Consider the following 23516-nt stretch of genomic DNA (forward strand, 5'->3'; position numbering starts at 1 on the left):
CAGGTTTTATGGCCCAACAACTTTTAATGATGTTTGGAAATGGTTCAATACACATGCCAAGATTTCAAATAGCTTAGGCCAACATTTTTATGCCCCCCTTCGAAGAAGAGGGGGTATATTGCTTTGCTCATGTCGGTCTGTCGGTCGGTCTGTCGGTCTGTCCGTCCACCAGGTGGTTGTCAGACGATAACTCAAGAACGCTTGTGCCTAGGATCATGAAACTTCATAGGTACATTGATCATGACTAGCAGATGACCCCTATTGATTTTGAGGTCACTGGGTCAAAGGTCAAGGTCATGGTGACTCGAAATAGTAAAATGTTTTTTTGAATGATAATTTTAGAATGCATACGCGGCCAACAGGGCACACTCTGAACAATATTACTGAAGCAACTGGTCTGTAATCCTAAATCTATAATTATCAGTCCAATGAAACATCATCCTTTTAGTAAAATACAGTGGATCGGTAAAAATATTATCAGAATATGAGAATTTTTTGTATATTTTGTATATAAAATATTGTGTTAATGTTTAATTTTGTTGATTAATATAAATATAAGCAGGACAGGGGAGGTAATACACTACAGGGGAAACAAATGCAATAAGTTTAAATTTATTGTTACAGATTTGCCTCCCTTGTAATATATTTAAATTTTACCAAATGTAAGGCTAACTGCATTTTTGTAATGCATACTACTACTACTACTACTACTACTACTACTACTACTACTACTACTACTACTACTGCTACTACTACTGCTGCTGCTGCTGCTGCTGCTGCTACTACTACTACTACTTCTACTACTACTACTACTACTACTACTACTACTACTACTACTACTACTACTACTACTACTACTACTACTACTTCTACTGCTATTACTACTACTACTACTACTACTACTACTCTACTACTACTACTACTACTACTACTACTACTACTACTACTACTACTACTACTGCTATTACTACTACTACTACTACTACTACTACTACTACTACTACTACTACTTCTACTACTGCTCTACTACTACTACTACTACTACTACTACTACTACTACTACTACTACTCCTACTACTACTACTACTACTACTACTACTACTACTACTACTACTACTACTAATACTACTACTACTATTTATTTTGCTACCACCACCACCACCTACTACTACTACTACTCTATAACTACTACTACTGTCGTGAATATTATATGAGATTTTAGACGTAACGTTGATTGGCGGTTGCCGCGAATTAGCGCGTTATTATTATTATTATTTGACGTCATATATATTTGTATTGTTGTTGACGGGCAGTTGAATTAAAGGATCGAACCTGAACAGTCGTGTTTTGCATATTAACTCAAAGTACACCATTATACCTTCGTGAAATTGGTGCCGTGACCAAACAGTAAAATGCCGACGACAATAGAGAAGTTACTAGGCCAGCGGCTAGGTTTGAAAAATATTATTGACCGTTTCGTCAGTAAAATAGAAGAAGCAAGCGATGAAGACGATGACATTCAGTTCCAAGCGCTTATCGAGAAATAAGAAGAAAAAGTGGCATGTCTGCTAGTCCACAATGATAAAATTCTCTCGCTCACCGACGCCGACGCTGCGCCAGAGGAGATGGTCGAGGCAGAAGAGTATACCTTCAATGTAGAGGTCAAACTACGAAGATACAAGCAGCGTCTACAGCGGCCTAACATTGGCATCACAGACGCCGCCGATTTATTATCGCATGCATCCGGTTCCGGTAGTCAGCAGGCATCCGGTCCACTACCACCAAACAACCAACGCAGGGTGAACACCAATTCGTCGAACAACAGCGGCCAGTCAGCGCCCGAGATAAGTACATCTAGTACTCATAAATTGCCAAAATTAACACTTCCACGATTTGACGGTGATATATTACAATGGCAATCGTTCTGGGATTCATTCGAATCGTCAATCCATTGCAATGTCAACTTGACTGATGTGCAGAAATTCAATTATTTGAAAGCACAGTTGGAGGGTACAGCCGCCATGACTATTGAAGGATTTGCACTCACGAATGCAAATTACACGTGCGCAGTCGAATTGTTACGTGAAAGGTATGGTCAACATTGCAAAATTGTTCATGCAACCATGCAAGCGTTATTGAAATTGCCATCACCAACTTCCACAGTCGCGAGTTTGAGAGGGTTTTACGACAGCATGGAAACGTATATCCGGGGTCTTGAGTCGCTAGGACATCATCAAGATATGTACGGTAGCCTATTGGTGCCAGTTGTATTGGAAAAATTGCCGATGGATATACGTAAAAATCTCGCCCGCGTAAACGAGAATAATGACTGGTTTTTGCAAGATCTGCGACGAGCGATTAACAAGGAAATCAACATTCTTGAGATCGGCACCGGAAGTTCCTATGCGTTGCCGGAAGTTAGCGACTACAACTCAACAGCATTGTTTCATGCAAGTGCGAATGGTAAGAAGACTTCATACACTCCTAGCAACAAGTTTGGCAAAAGGAATACGCAAAATTATTCTAGAACATGTGCATTTTGTGATCAAGAACATTTAAGTTGTGAATGTAAAAACTTTCCTGACACTGCTGCCCGAATGAATGTTGTGAAACAGAAACAGCTTTGTTTTAACTGCTTGGGTAAACACCGAATCACAGAATGCAAGTCAAACGGACGCTGTCAAAACTGCCACCGGAAGCATATCACACTTCTTTCTGTAAGGAGCTACAAAGAAAACCGGAAGTTGAATCGCCGCAACCGGAAGCCGCCGTATTCTTCTCGTCTACAAAGAGGTCGAACGCAGACGTTATATTAAAGACCGCCATTGCCCCTGTTTCGTCGTCTCACACTACAACGGATGCCGCCATATTAGTCGACGAAGGCGCACAGCGATCCTTTATCACCAGAAAGCTTGCTGACGATCTTCAACTAGAGAGTGATGTAATAGAAACACTTAGCCTGACGGGATTCGGAGGAAGTAATAACAGAAGCTTACAGCAACTAGAACGCACGACAGTGTACATAGTTTCGAAGAGAAAGAAGATACCTGTTAGTGTTCACATCGTCCCCACTATTGCGGCTCCCATCAGATGCGGATATCTTAGATCGACTGCGGAACTTCCGTACCTGCAGGGATTGAATTGGCTCATTCCGTTACAGGTGACACGTTATTTGACATTTCATTACTCGTTGGGGCTGACCACTATTGGGATATTGTCGAAGATCATGTTGTTTGAGGGAACGGGCCGACCGCCGTCAAGTCTAAGATTGGTTATTTACTGTCCGGTCCGATGCCCTCCACGTCTCATGCGTCAGCTGATAAGCACATCTTAAACGTACTTGCATCGCGCGCCCCAGAACACAACATTTTAGAACGTTTCTGTAGTCTTGAGAACATGGGTATCTCACCTTGTGAACCTGACCGGAAGTCTGTCGAGTACCTACAGCAATACCAAGCGACAGCTATTGAGTACGACAATGGAAGGTACCATGCCAAACTACCATGGAAGCAAGACCACCCTGTTCTACCAACAAACCACAACATAGCCTTGAAGAGAACTGTTGGGGCTATTCAGAGGTTGCGCAATGAACCGGAAGTGCCTCGGGCACATGGTGACATCATAGCAGAGCAGGAAAGACGTGGCTTCATCGAGCGGGTACCACTTGGTCAAGAGTCAGCTGAACAAGTGTACTACATCCCTCATCACCAAGTGGAAAAAGAATCATCAACGACACCCATACGCATCGTCTACGATTGTAGCTGCCGTCAGTCACGTGATTCACCAAGCTTGAACGACTGCCTGAAATCAACGCCACTCGCATTGAACGAGCTTACGTCGATTCTTACAATCGTCACAGAAATCGAGGCTGTACTTAACGATCGGCCATTGACGTATGCACGATCGGCCATTGACGTATGCATCAACAGATCTAAACGACCCCGCGCATATCAGGCCGTCGCAGCTGTTATACGGTCGCCGAGTTACAACGATGCCACACGATGACGTCACATTCGATGCCGTAAGTACTGTCGCTGCAGCCGATCATGCTACATTTAACCGCATGGCAATGCGACGTGAGCTGCTCATACAACAGTTATACAGACGCTGGAAGACTGAATACCTTACGTCACTCCGCGAGCACCACCGGGTGTCTGGTTCCAACACGCAGACGAGCAACACCGGGGACGTGGTGCAGATCCATGATGATGGCCCGAGATGTCAATGGAAACTTGCCGTGGTCGTCGATGTTGTTGCCGAAAGGGACAGGCATGTTTGCGAGGCGAAAGCGCGACTCAGTAACGGATTGTATACCATAAGGCCAATAGCGAAACTTTATCCACCGGAAGTGAAATTTAAGCATTTTGTTAATATGATTATCGTATTCGTATACTAATGTGAAAACTCTGTTTTATATGGGCCCCCAGTATGTCGAGAATATTATATGAGATTTTAGACGTAACGTTGATTGGCGGTTGCCGCGAATTAGCACGTTATTATTATTATTATTTGACGTCATATATATTTGTATTGTTGTTGACGGGCAGTTGAATTAAAGGATTGAATCTGAACAGTCGTGTTTTGCATATTAACTCAAAGTACACTATTATACCTTCGTGAAAACTACTACTACTACTACAACTACTACTACTACTACTACTACTACTACTACTTCTACTACTACTACTACTACTACAACTACTACTACTTCTACTACTACTCTACTACTACTACTTCTACTACTACTACTACTACTACTACTACTACTACTACTACTACTTCTACTACTACTACTACTACTACTACTACTATTTCCACCACCACCACCACCACCACCATTCACAGTGACAAAAAACGTATTCAGTGACAAAAAACTTATTCACACCATGGCTGCTACTACAACTTATAGCCCATATAGGGGGGCATGCATGTTTTACAAACAGCCCTTGTTTTATAAATTGGTTTACGGGAGCGCCGACCGTATTTTATGTCAAAATGTAATAAAAATAAAAGTATCTTTCTCCAATTTTATTTTCATAACGTCTGCCGACAGTGTTTTAGTCCCGCTTGAAAAAATAAAACTTTCGAAGACAACAATCAAAATTTATATTCGCAAGCGTTTTATCGCATCCGATTTTATATAATATTACTATCGGTACATTTCATTGGCTGTTTAAAATAGAATAAACCAATCGTATTCGTGTTTACGTAAAAGCTCTTTTTACGCATGCAAAATGGTGTGCTCTAAAGTGTTTGTTTACGACAATAACAATGACCAGCGTCAACGGAATTATTTTAAGATAGAAATTATTGAGAATAATAAGGTTAAATCACGCATTATGAATATTACATTATCCATGTCGGTGACATTTGGCTGAGATGTTTGTCGACGGAGATGAGATAGTTCTCGTCAAAAACGCATTTGTAGAAAATTAGACACATATTGACAAAACTATCACGGTGTCTTAAAGGATTTCGTGTTCGTCTTTTTTCCTACATTTTGCTCTGGTATTAATAATAAAATGAATGCAGTATAATGTCTATGGTTTTGTCTTTTTTAAAAATATTTCTTTACACCTGTCAATTATTTAGTCTTTAATACTCTGTCATTATTTAAAGAACTGTTTATACAAAGAAAAATATGTGCTTCCAAGGAATCAATTTTTGATATTATGTAATGAATTATTCGGTGAGTCTTTAAAGTAAAAAATACCAACTAATTCAGTGATGACAATCAAAAAGATGGAAGATGGGCAACAGTCAAATTCATTGCTTTTATGAAATTGTATTTGACATGTATATATTTCATTAATAGTTGCAAAGCTGTAGAGGAAGAACTGGTATACATCTGTTGAAACCCACTGTTCTATGCAGGGATTCATAGGGATCACATTATTGTCAAGGAGGGGCTGTCGTGTAGTTCAGATATGGAGGCATCCTATTATGCAGGTTTGCAAGCTTTATTTAAATATTGAATATATTGTTTCATAAATAAATATTGACCAACAAGAATGCACAGCAGACATCAAAATATTGACATTGTGAATGTATGAAGTTTGCAAAGTTGACAATTTCCGGTCTTTCAGCATCACAAAGTATTAAATTCAATAAATTAATATGGTAGTAGTTCGTCTTTTTTTTGGTGCAAGACACAATACATATTAATATAATCTGAAAAGTAGATCCTATGGAGTAAATACTGAAAAGATGGGTCCTTTGGAAGCACAAATTGCACCTAAGAAAATAAAAGCAGACCCGGTTTGATTGGGTCTGTTCATGGTGGTAGAATGAACTATAAATTCTGATTTCCTGCAGTAATAATTCTAACAAAATGATAATATTTTGACAGATATACAAACTTGATAATTGGCATATATTTCAGGTAAAACAGTGGTATTTGACGATGTCTGTTTCTATTGTGGCGATACAGAGGTACTGGACACTGATAAAGTGAAAAGGTTAAAAGAAGACTTTGGGATAGTAAGACCGATCTGCAAAGCTTGCAAAGACATTAAACTCATAAAAACTAGAAATGCAAAGAAAGTGAAGAAACAAAAAAAGTGACTGTTCTGTTCCTCCAAAAGTGTTCCTCTGGGATTTTAACAGTTTAAGTTTAGCCTGAGACATATTATGGTGGTTTAGTGTTCAAGGAACTGGGATTTTAACAGTTGAAGTTTAGTCGTCCCTCTGGGATAAAATAGGTTTTCTAGTCAAAAACATATATATATATAGAGGATATTTGTTGGATTCGGTGGATTATCGATTTTAATTCACGAGTGATCATAGAAAATTATATTTTCACGAGTGGCGCAGCCACGAGTGAAAATATATATTTTATATGATCACGAGTGAATTAAAATCGATAATCCACCAAACCCAACAAATTTTCTTTTTATTTTATTCTTTTTTTTTACAGTTAATATACATTGTTAAAGAGTTTAACTAAAGAATTTCGCTGGGAAAATGACGTCATTTCGTCAAAAAAATGACGTCATTTAACATAAACAGTGAAAATTATCGATAATTTTCACTGATAATTTTCATTGTTTGAAACAGTGAAATTATCAGTTTTAATTCACTAATATTTCTCTATAAACCACCGAAAAGCATGAAATAAATGTATATATATATGTTGTTCTACTGTTGTGTTTGATATGTAAATGACATTGTAGGTTCTAGTAAATTTGACAGTTTAAATTTGTCATGTGTTGGACTCTTTTCATTAAAACTACTAGTATTTAACATTGATTTCTCAAGAAAGGTTTTTTAAGCAAGACATTAAACAATAACACAAAAAAGTGCTACTGTACAACTGCAATAAGCTTTTTAGTAGGTTTATGTTTTTAGCTTACCTGAGCGATAGCTCGGGGTGAGCTATTGTGATCACTCAGCGTCCGGCGTCCGTCCGTCTGTCTGTAAACAATTTGTAAACATCTTCTTCTACTAAACCATTGAGCCAATTTCAACTAAATTTCATGTGGAGCATCCCTAGGTCATGGGACAAAAGAATTGTTAAAAAAAATTTGATCACATAACCAAGATGGCCGCCATGACCATATATGGTAAAAACCTTAAAAAATCTTCTTGTCAGAAACCGCTCATCAGATTTTCAAAAAATTTCACAGGGATGACCTTTGAAGGCTCCCCTGAAAAAGTTGTTCAAAGAAATTTGATTAGTCAAAAAACATGGCCCAAGGAGCTCGTTGAACTTTGCATGTTTATTCGTTTTTGCCTATTTTGTGAAAACTTTCAAAAATCTTCCAAATTTTTTGTCCGATCCTTTCCAAATTTGCACAGTGTCTTTATATCAATGAGGACACTAACCCTACAAAAAATGAGCATTATTGGTCCATGAAGTACAGAATTACCTCTCCTTGAATTGAGAAAATGGTGTTTATGCAATAAAGTCCAAATTTTTCATCCAATTCTTTCCAAACTTGTTTATATATCAGATTAAAGAGAATAAAATTTTCTTTATTATGGTTTTTCTTTCATGAAAATCCATAAAGGATAAGTGTTATTAATCGTTGCTTAATTAATGAACAATGCGAATTATCGGTATTGATTTTTTTCCTGACATGCCGTCCCGGATATTAACCGCTTTCAGCTGTAGACTGTGCATCAATACATCGCCGTGTTATTGACCTGAAAAATTCATACGCAGTCGGCATTAACACCGGTCATCGAGACAAATTACTGACGTGAAAACAAATCGTACATCGTAGAGGATTAAATAAACAATTACATCTGATTAAAGATTAAAGATTGCTGCCGATTTAAATCAATTTGAGTACTTTTTGCGTATATTTGATGCCGAATGGGAAGCTGTGTTTAGACTTAAGTTGAGAAAAATGGCAACGAGATACTTGCCTGTTTGTAGCTAAAGAAACTTCAGCGTACAGTTTATAATGGGTGGCCATTCCCAGCTGTAGTCTACGGGCGGGTAGTGAACTGGTTGAGAAAAGTGGAAGCTTGTGGAAAAGCGGCTTGAGAAGTTTGTAAGAAAACCCCGAATTATCAGTCTTGTGGGAAGAAGGCATTGCGTCTCCACGCAGAGGGCCCTTATCACATAAAGAATATAAGAACCATCAAGACCAACCAGGTAGGGTTTTTATTTTTTTAAACTAACACCCCGAATTTGGTCGTATTTTCTGTTGCTAAAGTTTACTGTTTAGGTTGTTTTGCATCAAAAATTGGCAAGATAGATCTAGCAAATTTGCCAATTTTTTTTATTAATAACGTATGATTCATTGATTGTGAGCTTTTAAAACATTTTGACCTTTGAATAAAGCATAAATCAGGAAAAGAATTTTAACAGTAATTGAAAATACAATCAAATACGCCATTTTTGCTAACTGGGACAGGTCTTTTTTAGTTAAATAAAATGTTTTATTGTCCCCAACATATGAGCCCAGCAGCAAGAAATGTTTTTTTTTTTACTTTTTGTAAAACAAATATGGGCAACCTACCGTAATCCAAATTCGCCGACACCTTAATTCGACGATGTTCTATTTTTATCGATTAAATGGATGATTATTGTCTTGGAATCATTTCAAAGTAATACAGCCGAGTTTAAAATTATTATTTTGTGCTATTAAACATTCATTATTTCTTAAATTATTTGCTAAATATTGCTTCATTTAACCGTTACATCGTCAAATTTGGGTCTCACCAGGATACAATTATTTAGCATTCAAACAACGATTGGGATAAAAACTAGGGGAACCCATGCTGAAATTTTCAATTTTAACTGTTTAGCAGAAGCCACCATACCCAATTTTCTTAGGTGTATGTGGAGGCTTCTGGCAGCATGATTCTGTGAATATAAATGGTGACATTTGATTCTGCATTAATTAAACATGTATTATTGACTTTTTTAAAGTATGTGTGAAAAATATAATTTGTAACCACTGTTACAGGTTTTATCTGGTTCTTCAAAAGCAACACCTGCAGTCGAGTCCATGCCAGACAGAGGGTGCATGTGAATGAATTGCCTTTTGACTAAGTTTTGTGTGTTCCTTATCAAATACATGAAGATTTTTAAATATATGTGTATGTTGTTTTTTTAAGAAAATAGAATCACCAGAACAGGTACAGGCACCCTTTAAATGTGTCGAATCCAGGAGCTTCTGGGGGCCTCTGGCCCCCTTGTCTCCTGGACCCACCAAGGGCCCTGCGGCCCCCTGGCCCCCAGCTTTAAGTTCAGGATTTTCAAAATATCCAACTTTGACCCCTGCAAATGCTTTGCTAAAACTTTGGCTACAGTTTCTAAAATTTGGCTACACAAAATTCCATTTGACTAAAATGTTGGCCACAGCAATTTTTGGGCAAGAGGAGCCCTGTTTGGATTGTATTTGGGTCATCTGGGGTCAGCAACTAGGCACTAGGTCAAATAATAGAAAAACCTTGTGTAGACTATAGAGGTCACAGTTTTCATCAGATTTTATTGAAATATAGTCAGAATGTTTGTCTTGTTAAAATCTGGATTGGGATTGATTTTGGGTCATCTAGGGTAAAAAACTAGGTCAGATTAAAAAAAAAATCTTTTGTAGACAGTAGAGGTCACAGTTTTCATTAAATCTTTATGAAATTTGGCCAGAATTTTAATCTTGATGAAATCTGGGTTGGGATTGTATTAGGGTCATCTGGGGTCAAAAACTAGGTCAAATTATAGAAAAACTTTGTGAAGACAATAGAGGTCATAGTTTTCATATGATCTTAATGAAATATGGTCAGAATGTTTATCTTGATAATATCTGATTTTGGATCGTACATGGGTCATCTGGGGTCAAAAATTAGGTCACCAGGCAAATTCTAGTAAAACCTTGTGTAGATGAAAGAGGTCACAGTTTTCATCACGTCTTAATGAAATTTTGTCAGAATGTATTAATTAATGAAATTTGGCTTGGGATTGTATATGGGTCTAATAAAATTTAAGTTCATGAAGCAAGGTTAGTCAGGTGAGCGATTCAGGGCCATCATGGCCCTCTTGTTATTATATAGTAGTCCGTTCCGAGCTAGTTTAATTGCATTAGGTATAATGAAACGATAATGCAGACATAGCAAAATACTGGTATGGTAAACCATGTAAATATTATGTGTTTTGCTTAATAATGTTGTTGAATGACACTATTTCAAACGATCAGATTAATTGACCATCACATAATAATTGTTTTCTTCTTCCAACCTTTAAGAAAAAAAATCTGAATATCGTAATTAAAAAAACCCAAAAAACACCTCTACATTTCTGCCTTCTCAAGAGCCACACTTGTGAGAGCTGACACATTTTGCAACAGTTACATGTGGACCTATGCCATGATTGGCAAATTTTTGTGTGTTCTCGTTTCCACTCAATAACTCAAGCAAATGTCATAGGATCTTCGCCTCACGTCATGAAAATGTGTTAGGCAATAATATCTAGGTCAAGTTTGATAATCAGCCGAATTGACCCAGACACTTCTGAGTTACAGCCCTTGAATCATCGCAAAATTGCATTTTTTTCCGTCTCGCTTAATAACTCTAGCAAATGTCATAGGATCTTCGCCGCACTTAATGAAAATGTGTAAGGTCATAAGATCTAGGTATATGGTGATCACACTGTCTGTCTCTCTGTCTGTCTGCCACACTTTTGCGTTTAGGTTTGAAAAAATGCTCATAACTTCTATGTCACTTTAGATGTAACCTTTATATTTGGTATGCATGTGTATATAGAAAGGGCCTTTCCATACGCGCACAAATTTTGACCCCTTTGACCTTGACCTTGAACTTAGGGTCTGCATTAATTTACGTAAAGGTTTCGAAAAAGCATTTTTCGGGGGCACATGTCTTCCGATGGAGACAGCTCTTGTTTCAAGTAATGTAATATAACACTTGTGATATTTTAATCAATATAAACTAATAATTGTAAAAAATACGGTATTTTAGAACTTTCGTTTTTTGATCAATCACGGTTGATGGCCCTTTAATTCAAGTTTAAACATCAAAACATTGTCCAGCTGGAATAAAATTATAAGTCAGCGTACTATTCTTGTTAAACCAGGCATTTATTTGTACTACTCTTCTTAACTAAATGTATTAATACTTCTATACTTACAGTCAGTTTAAGTTTACCTTCCATTCAATGCACCTTTATTCATACATTCTTTCTATTCAGGGTTAAAAGTAACCTGATACTGTACTTGTTCTCACATGCTTGACCGTTTACATAGTGACAATGTTTACTATGATAACATAACTGTGCCGCGAAGAGCTTTAAGGATCATTGTTTGGCAAATATTTTATTTAAGGTGTGATTTTCTGAGTCAAGTTAGAAGTTTTAAATGTTGTGTTATTGTACAAAATATATAAAGTGTGTGTCTTTATAATAATAATGTTTCTTTATTGATGCATATTTTTTCTGAATTTTAAGTGTCAAAAAGTGACTTTGTTGAAATTGTTCAAAAGGTACAAAATGGCAGCAAGTGCTCAGTCTTCAGTTGATCAGGGTTCTAATGAAGTGAAGGACTATATTTGTAATGCCTGTGAAGACCAGAATAATGCTGAGACAAGTGCTGATTTCTATTGTAAACAGTGTGATCGGTTTTATTGTGGAAACTGTATTGATTTACATGGTAAATTGTTGGCTAAACATACAGCATTTGGAAGAGTAGATATAGATAAGTGGCCAGTTTCCAAAAAAGTGGTGGATTTTCTACTAAATTGTTATGAACACAAAGACAATAAAGTTGACAAGTTCTGCACCACCCACAGTCAGCTGTGCTGCCCTCAGTGTGTATCCGATTATCACAGGTGCGTAAATAGCCTTCAGTGGTTTAGTTTGTACAAGAAAAAGAAAAACACATGAGCCATGCTCTGTGAAAAGGGGATTTATTGTATGTGCAATACTTTTCGCCTAAACTGTATTTTTGCTAAGAAGATATTTTCTTGAAACGAAAAATATCATAGAAGCAGAAAGTGTCGTCCCTGATTAGCTTATGCGGACTGCACAGGCTAATTTGGGACGACACTTTATGCACATTCACCGAATCTTCTTTTCACACAGCACAGCCCATATAATATACAGAAATTTTGACGTTTTCAACCCATATTTGTCATGACATAACATTCAAAACAACAGACTTTATGACAAAGTACATGTTTATTTTCAAACCCACCAATCTGTTATTAGCTCCACTGGCCAAAGGCCAGCGAGGCTTATGTCATGGTCCTGTGTCCGTCGTGTGTGCGTCAGTGCGTCGATGTGTCCGTGCGTTAACTTTTTCTTTAAAAATCTTCTTCTCCTAAACTACTGCTGAAATTTCTCAGGAATGTTCATGTGGTGAGCCTCTTTCAAATTTGTTCAAATTATGCTCCTGGGGTCAAATTTGACCCTGCCCCGGGGGGTCAAAAAATTGAAAATTTGCTTATATAAGGCCCATTTTGTGCAAACTTTATAAATCTTCTTGTCCATAACCATTGGGCCTAGGGCTACCAAATTTAGTATGTAGTGACATTTTATATAGTCCTCTACCAAGTTTGTTCAAATTATGCCCCTGGGGTCAAATTTGACCCTGCCCCGGGGGGTTACAAAATTGAAAAATTTCTTATATAAGGCCCATTTTGTGCAAGATTGTGAAAATTTTCATGATATTATACAAAATCTTTTTTAACACTCTAGAGGTCACAATTTTGATTCAGATTGTATTAATCTTGATCATAATATTTATTTCTGTAAGCACAGTGCGATGTTTGGTCATGAGAGGTCAAAATATAGGTCACCTGGTCAAATCTTACAAAAACATCTTGGCCCTCTTTTTATGTATCATTTCAGGGCTATATCTCACATACCATACACGATTCTAACATGAAACTTCATGGGTGTATAGATATCAATAAAGAGAAATGCCTTGTACTAAAGAACTAAAACCATCCACTTTTTAAACAAGAGTTACATGTACATGTATTGCCCTTTGTAAATTTTGTATGATGTGCCTTTTCAGGACTATATCTCAGATATGGTACACTATATTGACATGAACTTTCATGTGTCACTGTATGTAAATATCAATTAGAAGTGCTATGCACAAGAATCATAAACCTACACTTTCTTAAATAAGAGTTATTGACTGTGTTTGTATCATGTAACTTTTCAGACTGTGGCCAATTGTATAAATCTGGATAACTCTTATCAAGAGGATAACTTTTGGTTATCTTCAATTTTATGATAAGATAACCAAAAGTTATCCGCTGGATAAGAGTTATCCAGATTTATACAATTGGCTTGGCAGGGCTATATTTCAGATATGATACAAAATTTAAAAATGAAACTTCAAGGGTGTGTAGAAATCAATAAGGACAATTATTGCTCTGCATGAAAAGAATTACCGTACACATAATTACTTAGTTTAAGGATTATACTGTATATCAAGAGATAAGCACCCATCCATAAACAATCTTTTTTGTGGGGATATAAATTTAGCAAATGCGCTTCTTATTTATATCCTTGATTGGTGTACATTAATATAAAAAGGCCGCACAAGATTGACTTAACAACTTTCAATACATAAAAAAACTTTACATGGATAAATAATTGTTAACACAATCATTTAATGTTGCTTGATTGGTCATTGTCGGCTTGGGTACTACTTACATGTACCCCGGGTACTCTTAAGTGTACTTGCATGTACCCCGGGTACGGTAAATATACTAAAAGGTACCCGGGAATTTTAAGGCTAAATCGGTCGTTGTCAGCTTTTCACATTTATGTCAATTTTCTGTTAAATTGCCTCTATATTATCGAAACTCATACTCAAAAAGCATGTTGATGCATTTTTTAAGAGAATTTTTTTAAGATAAACAATATTGTTTTAAGGTAATCGGTAGCGCGTTTTGGGCGGGAATACAATTCGGGTACAGTCTAATATCGACCGGATACGTTTAAGCATATTTACCGTACCCGGGGTACATGGAAGTATATTTAAGAGTACCCGGGGTACATATAAGTAGTACCAGAGCCGACAATGACCAATCGAGCGTTAATGTTAGTATCAGTTGATTGTTTAAATATAAATATTTGAAGTATGATTATTAAATCAAGAAATTTAGTTGCATACGATAATCTATCTCTTATGACCAACTCAATAGCTTAAAAAGAATTTTGCAATACAGAAATGATCCATAGAGTATATTCATTTAACATTATTATAGGTCTGTTGGAATGTTAAAGAAATGTTTAAAAGCTGAATAACAGATCTATTAACATATTTCTCTTCAGTGACTATACTTATGGCACAAAATTGACTTTGCTTAATTGATCATTTGAATTGATAACGCACTTGAATAATTAAAATGGAAATGCTATACCTTAAAATGTTTTTTGGTCCAATTATGACTTTGAAAATAATTCAGTACCCATGCTTCAATAGCTCCTACAATGAAATAACCCTACCCAGTGAATACCTGTAAATTGTAATATATATATTAGATATAATTGCTCCGCAAATCTCTTTGTGTGAGTGTAAAATCCTGTCAGGCAATTTTCTATAATCCATTGAATTGCTTGTATACCATACCTGACAAGTCACTCAAAGCCTTTGACTAGTAATGGTTTCAAAATATGAAACCAATATCTGAAAATTTCAATTCAAAATGCACTGCGATCAGCAATTAAAGGGACTTGTTCACATGTTTGGACATACATGTAAGGCAAAAGATAACTGTTCGGGTATATTGGGTAATTCACTCCCTGTTTTTGACAACAATAGGGTTTTTGTAAATTGAATAGAGTTTTAGCACAAATTTTCACCCCCTACTCCAAATCTATTTAATACAGCATCTAACATTTTTAAATCGTTTTACAAAGACAGAAATCCTGCTCACAATTCTTTTAAACTTCATACAGTTTCTGAAGATTTTGTTTACAAAGAGTTAAGCAAATTGAATTGTTCTAAAAGTACTGGGTTAGACGAAATCCCGGCCAGATTTTTGAAAGATTCTGCTCCTTATATCAAAACTCATATTACATTTTTAATAAATAGCTCTATTGTTAACAATGTAGTTCCCACTGATTTAAAAAGTGCTAAGGTAAAACCACTGTTTAAGAAAGACAATAGGTCCGAGGTTTCTAATTATAGACCGGTTAGTATTTTGTCCATTGTTTCAAAAAAAATATTAGAGAAAGCTGCATACAACCAGTTGGAATCCTTTTTAGTGAAGAACGGTCTGTTGTATGAGTATCAGAGTGGATTCAGGGGGAATCACTCCACTGACTCCTGTCTTATTCACCTGTCTGATCATATACGTGGACAAACCTCTAATGGCTTGTTTACTGGTATGATTATGTTAGATCTACAGAAGGCATTCGACACTGTAGATCATGACATTCTGTGTCGGAAGCTTCGTGCGATGAGAGTGGAGTCTGTGAAGTGGTTTCGCTCGTACCTAGCTGATAGGACGCAGTCTGTACATGTTAATGCCGCTAAATCGGATTTCAAATCAGTAGTGTGTGGTGTTCCCCAAGGGAGTATACTGGGTCCTCTTTTGTTCTTGACCTACGTTAATGATATGAAAACAAGTATATCATCCAACTGTAAATTAATACTCTATGCTGATGACAGTGCTATTTTGTATTCACATAAAGATCCAAGTACCATCAGTCAAGTTTTAGGCAAAGAACTCGAGTCCTGTAGTAAATGGTTAATTGACAATAAGCTATCCCTCCATCTAGGCAAAACAGAATGTATTCTTTTTGGTTCGAAACGTAAACTCACCAAGGTGGACAATTTTCATATACAATGTAATGATCATGTTATAAAATCTCAGACGTATGTAAAATATCTTGGTTCTATTCTAGATGCTGATTTGTCCGGTACTTCTATTGTAAATAATATCGTCAAGAAGGTTAACTCTAGACTGCAGGGCTTTCCTTAGACCTCAAATCTCAAGAGTCAAGGACTCTTGGGACCATATTTTCAAGAGTCAAAATCAAACTTCTGAGAGTCCTAATAATAACGCAGGAGAGTCAAAGATTTTTTGCAATTTAAGCAAATTACTGAGATATAATATATAAAAAACAACAAATAAAAAGATACATGTATGTTAACATTTATTTCTTACATTTTACTGTGACTACAACACTATGCATTTAAACACAATATTTCAATGATTAATAAATACAAAACATGTATTCTAATACAACATTAACTTCATGTATACAGCAGAGTAATATGTCATATGTTCTTCTTTCGCACGTTTGGGGGTGTTAGGAGCACTGTCATTTAGATCTAAAGTACGCTTTGTCGTTGGCGTCTTACACACACTTTCAGAGTTACTACCGATTCCGAATTCGAAAAGGTTTCTCTGCGACATTTTCCGAATGCACTAGCACAATTACACTTTGCACAATTACACTTTATCCAATAACTTTGTTTGACCGTTTCGCGTGGCTATTAAATTAAGAATGAAATACAAAATGGGAAAAAAAAACATTTCCGCTGGCTATCACAAAAAAAAACAACATACGGGTGGTACCTAAACACAATAGCCTATATAAATCGGTAAACTATAAAAGGAAATTATTTCTACTCGCCGATAAAGGTGCCTCCGTATTTAATCCCATCAAAAATTCCGACGCCCTTTAATTATTTCATGTGCCATCTTCACGGAAGACGTGCGACAAACACGCCGTTTTCTATGCCTTATCAAACGGTCAATTATTACGCCTACATGTATTTTGTAATCAATTAGCTCATGCAAAAATTGTCACTTTGCCACAAGGCCAGTTGTATCGGTTCTATAGTTATTTTTAGCAACTTTGATGCAAAGCGTGTAATTTGACGTTGTAGACAGTACATATGCCAGCATAACTTTCGCGCGTCTTTGAACTGAGCAATCATGAAGCGAAACAGTGATGGGTGCATTCAGCTTTGGAAATACATTCTGCCATACTCTGGAATATCTCAAAATATGCTTTACGGTGTTATGTGGATATGGATGTTATTATTTTATATTGAATATTATCAAAACTGACGCGGATGAGTCCATTCTGTTTTGGTGGGTTTATAGTTCTTCTTAAATGCTCTGAGCTTTTATGAGTACATACGTACAGCTCAGAGGGTCAATAGCTGGGAGTTGGATTATTGCAACTAGGTGGGTTTAATACACGTCTTTTCCGCAAACAGCTAATAACAAACGCTATGATAAATAATGGAAAGTTAATAATCATCGAACCAGCAGTGTTTTAATTGGTCAATACTAGATTTCTTAATTAACCAAACTCCGCCTACTGGGTGGACTTGTGCTTCGATGATTGGAAACGGGCGTTAACGATTAGCGTGTACTAAATGTGATACTCCGCCCCGAGCCAATTATCGCTTAGTCTTAACAACTTTTGATCTCGTTGACGCAAGTCGGTGTATTCCCCCGGGTCAAATGTGACGCATGACGTAATTTTCTCAAGAGTCAAAAAGGGGTCTTCTGTAATTTTCAAGCGTCAAAACCCGGGAGCTCGGGTCAAAGGAAAGCCCTGAGACTTAAATTTTTATATAGACAACGTGATTTTTTAAATAAAAGTCTTAGAAAAAGCTTATGTAATTCTTTAATACAATGTCATTTAGATTATGTATCCTCTTCGTGGTATTGTGGACTCACGAAACAGCTTAAGCACAAGTTACAAATAGTCCAAAATAAAATGGTTCGTTTTATTAACAATTCCCATTGTAGGACATCACTTGTTGTATCGCATTTTGAAGAACTTGGTTTATTGAACGTTGAACAAAGATGCAAGCAACTTCGGCTTAACCACATCCATAAGATTTTCTACAATAAATGTCCAAGCTATATGAAAGAAAATTTTGTCAAATGTACAGATGTCCATCAGTATGGGAATAGATCCCGATTTAATTTTTATGTACCTCAAGTCGATGGCTTTACTAGTTCTTCATTTTACTACAATGGTATTACGGATTGGAATGCATTACCCGATAATATAAAGTCCATCAAATCGAAATTTACTTTTAAGAAACTTGTTAAGACACATCTATTAAATGATATGAAGGTAGACGAGAATTCCATGTATTTTTACTTTTAGATTTGTTTTATTTTTATGTAATTCATTATTTTTATGTTTTTTATTCGTGTCAGTGTATTATCATGTCAACTTTTGAAAGATTCACTTAATTCGTAGAAGAAATCATGTGTAGGATCATGTCGATTATATATTAAGAACTGAAAAAACAATATATTTATAGTCACGTATAAGATCTGTTCGACTAAATCCAGGGACCCCGTTGGAAATAAGCTTTTTCATGTTTACATGTCTAAGCTTTACGGGTTATCCTGTGTATACATCATGTCGTAATCTTATTTGGATCTGTGATAAATGGCACCATTCATGTAATGCATGTTTCTGAATATGATAATAAAGCAATCTATACGTTACTTATTGCCTTGATTGCATTGAATTGTAAATTGCTTGACATGTATGCACAAATAAAACAAACAAACTACTTTAAAGCTGAATTGGGTTTTTCGCCCCCGTTTTTTTAACTCATTTGGGTAATTTAGCGAATGACATATATAATATAATAAAGATGTACTAAGGTTACTATATTATTTATACAAATGAAATTCAAAAAGGTACCTGTACATAACATTTATTCGTTGAATAAGACCGAGTTCATGAAAATCTCTTTACAATGAATGAAGTTATGGCTGTTAAAAGCGATGCTACCCGTTTTCGGGTTATTTTGAATTGAATGAATACCTTGAAAGTGAAAGTAGACATCAGACGGGTCTACGAATAATTACAATAATACCCCAAAGGTTTTAACCGCTAGAAATACTTCCTTCTTTTCTTCATAGGACGGCATATAAACTATCTGGTACAATTTGGTATGGAAAATAAGCAGTCTAAAATATACGCCCGGTGTTCATAAGAATTGCGTTTTGTGACGCAATGTTTTTAACAGCAATAACGTAACTATATTTGTATTTGCGTTTTTGTACGCTTTATTTTGAATTTAATTATGTTTTTGGTTATTTGAATTGCGTAATAAGGCAAATACGCTTGTTATATATAGCCCTGGAACATGTTTAGGCCCCTGAAGTAGGGCACATATTAGTCACACTGTAAGTCTATGCCTGACTTCTTGTGTGTGTGTGAGTATTCTGTCTGAAATTAATATCATTTCTGTAATTTTTGCATTCCTAAAAAGATGTTTGTAGTTGTTTACACTGAAATATTTCATAGTGTACATGCATATTGTAGCATAACAACTTAACATACACAAAGCACACACATTTAATGTGGTATGTGATGTTAGATTTTTTTTTTGGTCCTCGATAAAAAACTGTTCAACACATGCCCCATGGGTAAAATTTGGCCATGCCCCATTACAAAGGTGAGAGATCAATGCCATTCTTTGCCCTCTTGTTTAAAATAAATAAATAAATATAATGATGTTCCTTTATAAATGTCTGCTTGAAAAGAGAGAATATGTATCGCTTAAATAATTTTTATGGTAAGTGAAAAATATTGTTGTTATACCCCTTTAAGCTACTGTAATCCTTTAGTTCTTAAAAAATTTAAACAGCTTTATGGAAAACAAATTAATGTTCTTTGGCTGAAAAAGTTTCTATGATGTTTTAAAACTTATCAATATTCCGCACAAAATTTTAAATAGCTCAGCAAATGAGATACTCCTTAAAGCGGGTATATACGATCTTGTCAAATATTTAGTAATAAATATAAAATGTGTAAAAAACTTATTATACATATATTTCAATATAAACTAAAATAAAAGTTAAGAAGAACATGTGTCGAAAAATGCTAAATAAGCCAGATATTTAATTCTGAAATCGAAAAAGGCTGTACAGCCGAATTCGCCAGCATGTATATCATGCATGTACGATGTGAATCTAAATTTAGTTTAACGGTTCATTTGAAATTTCTGCAGCGATATCGATTCATACGACACATGAACACTTACAAAAAAGACGAATGCATCGGTTATTGTAGGAAAATAATTACGAATTATCTTCGTCACAATCGGCTCGGGGCGCTAATTTGTATTTGCTGTATTTTATGAAATTCGTCTTAAATGTATCATTTTTCTTGCATAGTGTGTGTTATTATAACATATTTGTATCAATATTTTACAATTCAGCACATATAAAAATCGTATATACCCGCTTTAAAGAAAATTCCTTTGTGTGAAATAGACATGCTCAAATATCCACAACCATTAATTTGTATTATGTATCCTTTAAGCTAAAGAATTTTCAATATGATATTTAAGCAAATTAGCCAATGCATGGTTTATTTAACCCATTCCAATAAGCATTGGAAACTTATAAACATATTTTTATGTCCCCCACTATAGTAGTGGGGGACATATTGTTTTTGCCCTGTCTGTTGGTCTGTTGGTCTGTACGTTGGTCTGTTGGTCTGTACTTTGGTCTGTTTGCGCCAACTTTAACATTTTGCAATAACTTTTGCTATATTATTGATAGCAACTTCATATTTGGCATGCATGTGTATCTCATGAAGCTGCACATTTTGAGTGGTGAAAGGTCAAGCTCAAGGTCATCCTTCAAGGTCAGAGGTCAAATATGTGGCCAAAATCGCTCATTTTATGAATACTTTTGCCAAATTAAAGATAGCAACTTGATATTTGGCATGCATGTGTATCGCATGGAGCTGCACATTTTGAGTGGTAAAAGGTCAAGGTCAAGGTCATCCTTCAAGGTCAGAGGTCAAATATATGTGGCCCAAATCGCTTATTTTATAAATACTTTTGCAATATTGAAGATAGCAACTTGATATTTGGCATGCATGTGCATCTCATGGAGCTGCACATTTTGAGTGGTGAAAGGTCAAGGTCAAGGTCATCCTTCAAGGTCAGAGGTCAAATATATGTGGCCCAAATCGCTTATTTTATGAATACTTTTGCAATATTGAAGATAGCAACTTGATATTTGGCATGCATGTGTATCTCATGGAGCTGCACATTTTGAGTGGTGAAAGGTCAAGGTCATCCTTCACAAGGTCAAGGTCATCCTTCAAGGTCAAACATCATATAGAGGGACATTGTGTTTCACAAACACATCTTGTTTTTTTTACTGTTTGTGCACTTTGCATGTCAGATTTTTGTGAAATAGTAGTTTTGATATTGGCATTCTGGAATTACTTTAATTTAAATTAAAAACTTACAAAACTTTTAAAATCAATGTTGTAAAGTTCCTATATATGTATTTAAGTTTCGCTTGATTTGTCATTGTCAGCTCGGGTACTACTTACATGTACCCTGGGTACTCTTAATAATACTTAAATGTACCCTGCGTACCGGAAAATATACTAACACGTATCCGGCCAATTGAGACTGTACCCGAGATGCATTCCCGCCTAAAATCCAATGTCGTCAAAATGCTTTTTGAGCAGGAGTTTCGATAATATAAAGGTCATTTTACAGAATATTGACATAAATATGAATATAATTAATTTGAAAAAAAGCCGACAAAGACCAATTTAGGGTTAGGTTACGTTACAGTATAGTTTCCGTACCCGGGGTACATTTTAGTATACTAAGGTGTATCCGGGGTTAATTTTAGTAGTACTCGAGCCGAAAATGACCATTGCAGCTTTAGTTTCTCTTCGAATAATTGGTTTGTATATACTAATGCTGTGCACATGCCCATCATAGGTTGGTCTGTAGGTTGGTATGTAGACTACTTTTGTTCTGCTTATATCTGGTGAATGCATTGGTGTACAATCTTGCAAAGTGGTATGTTGGTTATTAGTGAAAACCTGAATGCACTTGTTAATGTTTAGGTCAACATGTCAAAGGTCAGTGTCACAAGGTTTAGTGATTTCTTTGGTGGAAAGTAATAAACATATAAAGTTTAAGGGCGAGGTCACATGATTTGGTATCATAATATTAGTTTGCACACAAAATCAAGAGAACCTGTTCATGTTAGAAAATATTAAATAATATTTTTGATGTTGGCCTTCACTAACTACATGCCTTATACATTGTTAAATTTCTGTCCATTTATCAATATGCATTCAAACTCAATGCATTTAGTCTGGCCTATCTATCTGTTAAACATAATCTAATTTCCAATGCGGTATCTTCTTTGCCACAATTGGAAATGTAATATATCCAATACCCATGTGACCCAATAGTCACTTTACAATTTACATAGTAACACTGTTTACTGCTTACAATTAATTGTCATTTGACAGTTTATTTGGTTTCTGTTCAGTTCAAAATACTTGATGGCTTAACCACATACATGCCAGACGTCCCGATCTCGGCGGGACAGTCCCGCTTTTGGGTCCTTTGTCCCGGCGTCCCGATATGAGACGATTTGTCCCGACATTCGTAAAAAACAATGTAAAATCTATAGGTTCCCAATAAAATTCGCTATTCAAGCTCTGTTTCAATAACACTTACCACCGCTAATCCCTTTATTGCCCCCAATTAACAATCCAATTCTACTTCTCGTGTGTACCAGTGTTGTTTATGACACCTTATCAGCTATTTATCGGCTAATAATTGATTTTATCAGGCATTCACACCATGGTGGTCTTCAAGATAGTGGTTGCTTATTGCTATCAATAGTTGTATTATAATGAAATAAATGTTGAAAATGTGTTTGTTTTTGTCTTTGTTTGAAACGGTTTACAAAACAATTGTTTTGTAAAATTAACTCTACGTCATTAATGAGTCTTTTACATTCAATGTTTAGTTCCAAAATAGCGGGATAATCCGAATGTGCAATATACCAAAATCGCAACAGTCCAATAAGTGATACCCATCCTGTCTAGTGTAATTGGGTGTAATTGTAATAAAAACAACGAGGTGCTATGCATGACAGTTTGACCCTACTCCAATTAAGCTAAAAACAACGAGGTGCTATGCATGACAGTTTGACCCTACTCCAATTTAGCTGCGACAATTGACAAGTAACAAACTGCGCATGGATACATGCTTAAAAAAACATCGCAACAAACAGTAAAAGTGGTACCCATCTTGTCT

General features: G+C 35.9%; 2 protein-coding genes and 1 long non-coding RNA gene across 10 annotated transcripts in view; 2 read left to right on the top strand and 1 right to left on the bottom strand.

The window, feature by feature from the left end:
• LOC127841251 (uncharacterized) overlaps positions 1–6702 on the top strand; it is a 30660-nt gene extending 23958 nt beyond the window's left edge. For both annotated transcript variants that reach the window (XR_008030824.1, XR_008030822.1), the window contains exons 2-3: positions 5816–5949; positions 6383–6702. This is a non-coding gene — a long non-coding RNA (uncharacterized LOC127841251). The remainder of the gene's footprint in view (positions 1–5815; positions 5950–6382) is intronic.
• LOC127837623 (uncharacterized) overlaps positions 1–23516 on the bottom strand; it is a 163711-nt gene that overhangs the window by 76334 nt on the left and 63861 nt on the right. The gene's annotated exons all lie outside the window — the stretch shown is intronic.
• The window catches only part of LOC127841132 (uncharacterized), a 322925-nt gene continuing 310970 nt past the window's right edge, over positions 11562–23516 (top strand). For 4 of the 7 annotated variants that reach the window (XM_052369739.1, XM_052369719.1, XM_052369750.1 and 1 more), the window contains exon 1: positions 11562–12288. In XM_052369739.1, the coding sequence (XP_052225699.1) occupies positions 11951–12288 (338 nt within the window). In that variant the 5' untranslated portion in view covers positions 11562–11950. The remainder of the gene's footprint in view (positions 12289–23516) is intronic. The other 3 variants (XM_052369710.1, XM_052369769.1, XM_052369759.1) reach the window with 2 other exon arrangements.

Source organism: Dreissena polymorpha, chromosome 1, assembly GCF_020536995.1.
Source record: "Dreissena polymorpha isolate Duluth1 chromosome 1, UMN_Dpol_1.0, whole genome shotgun sequence".
Taxonomy (NCBI): Eukaryota; Metazoa; Mollusca; class Bivalvia; order Myida; family Dreissenidae; genus Dreissena; species Dreissena polymorpha.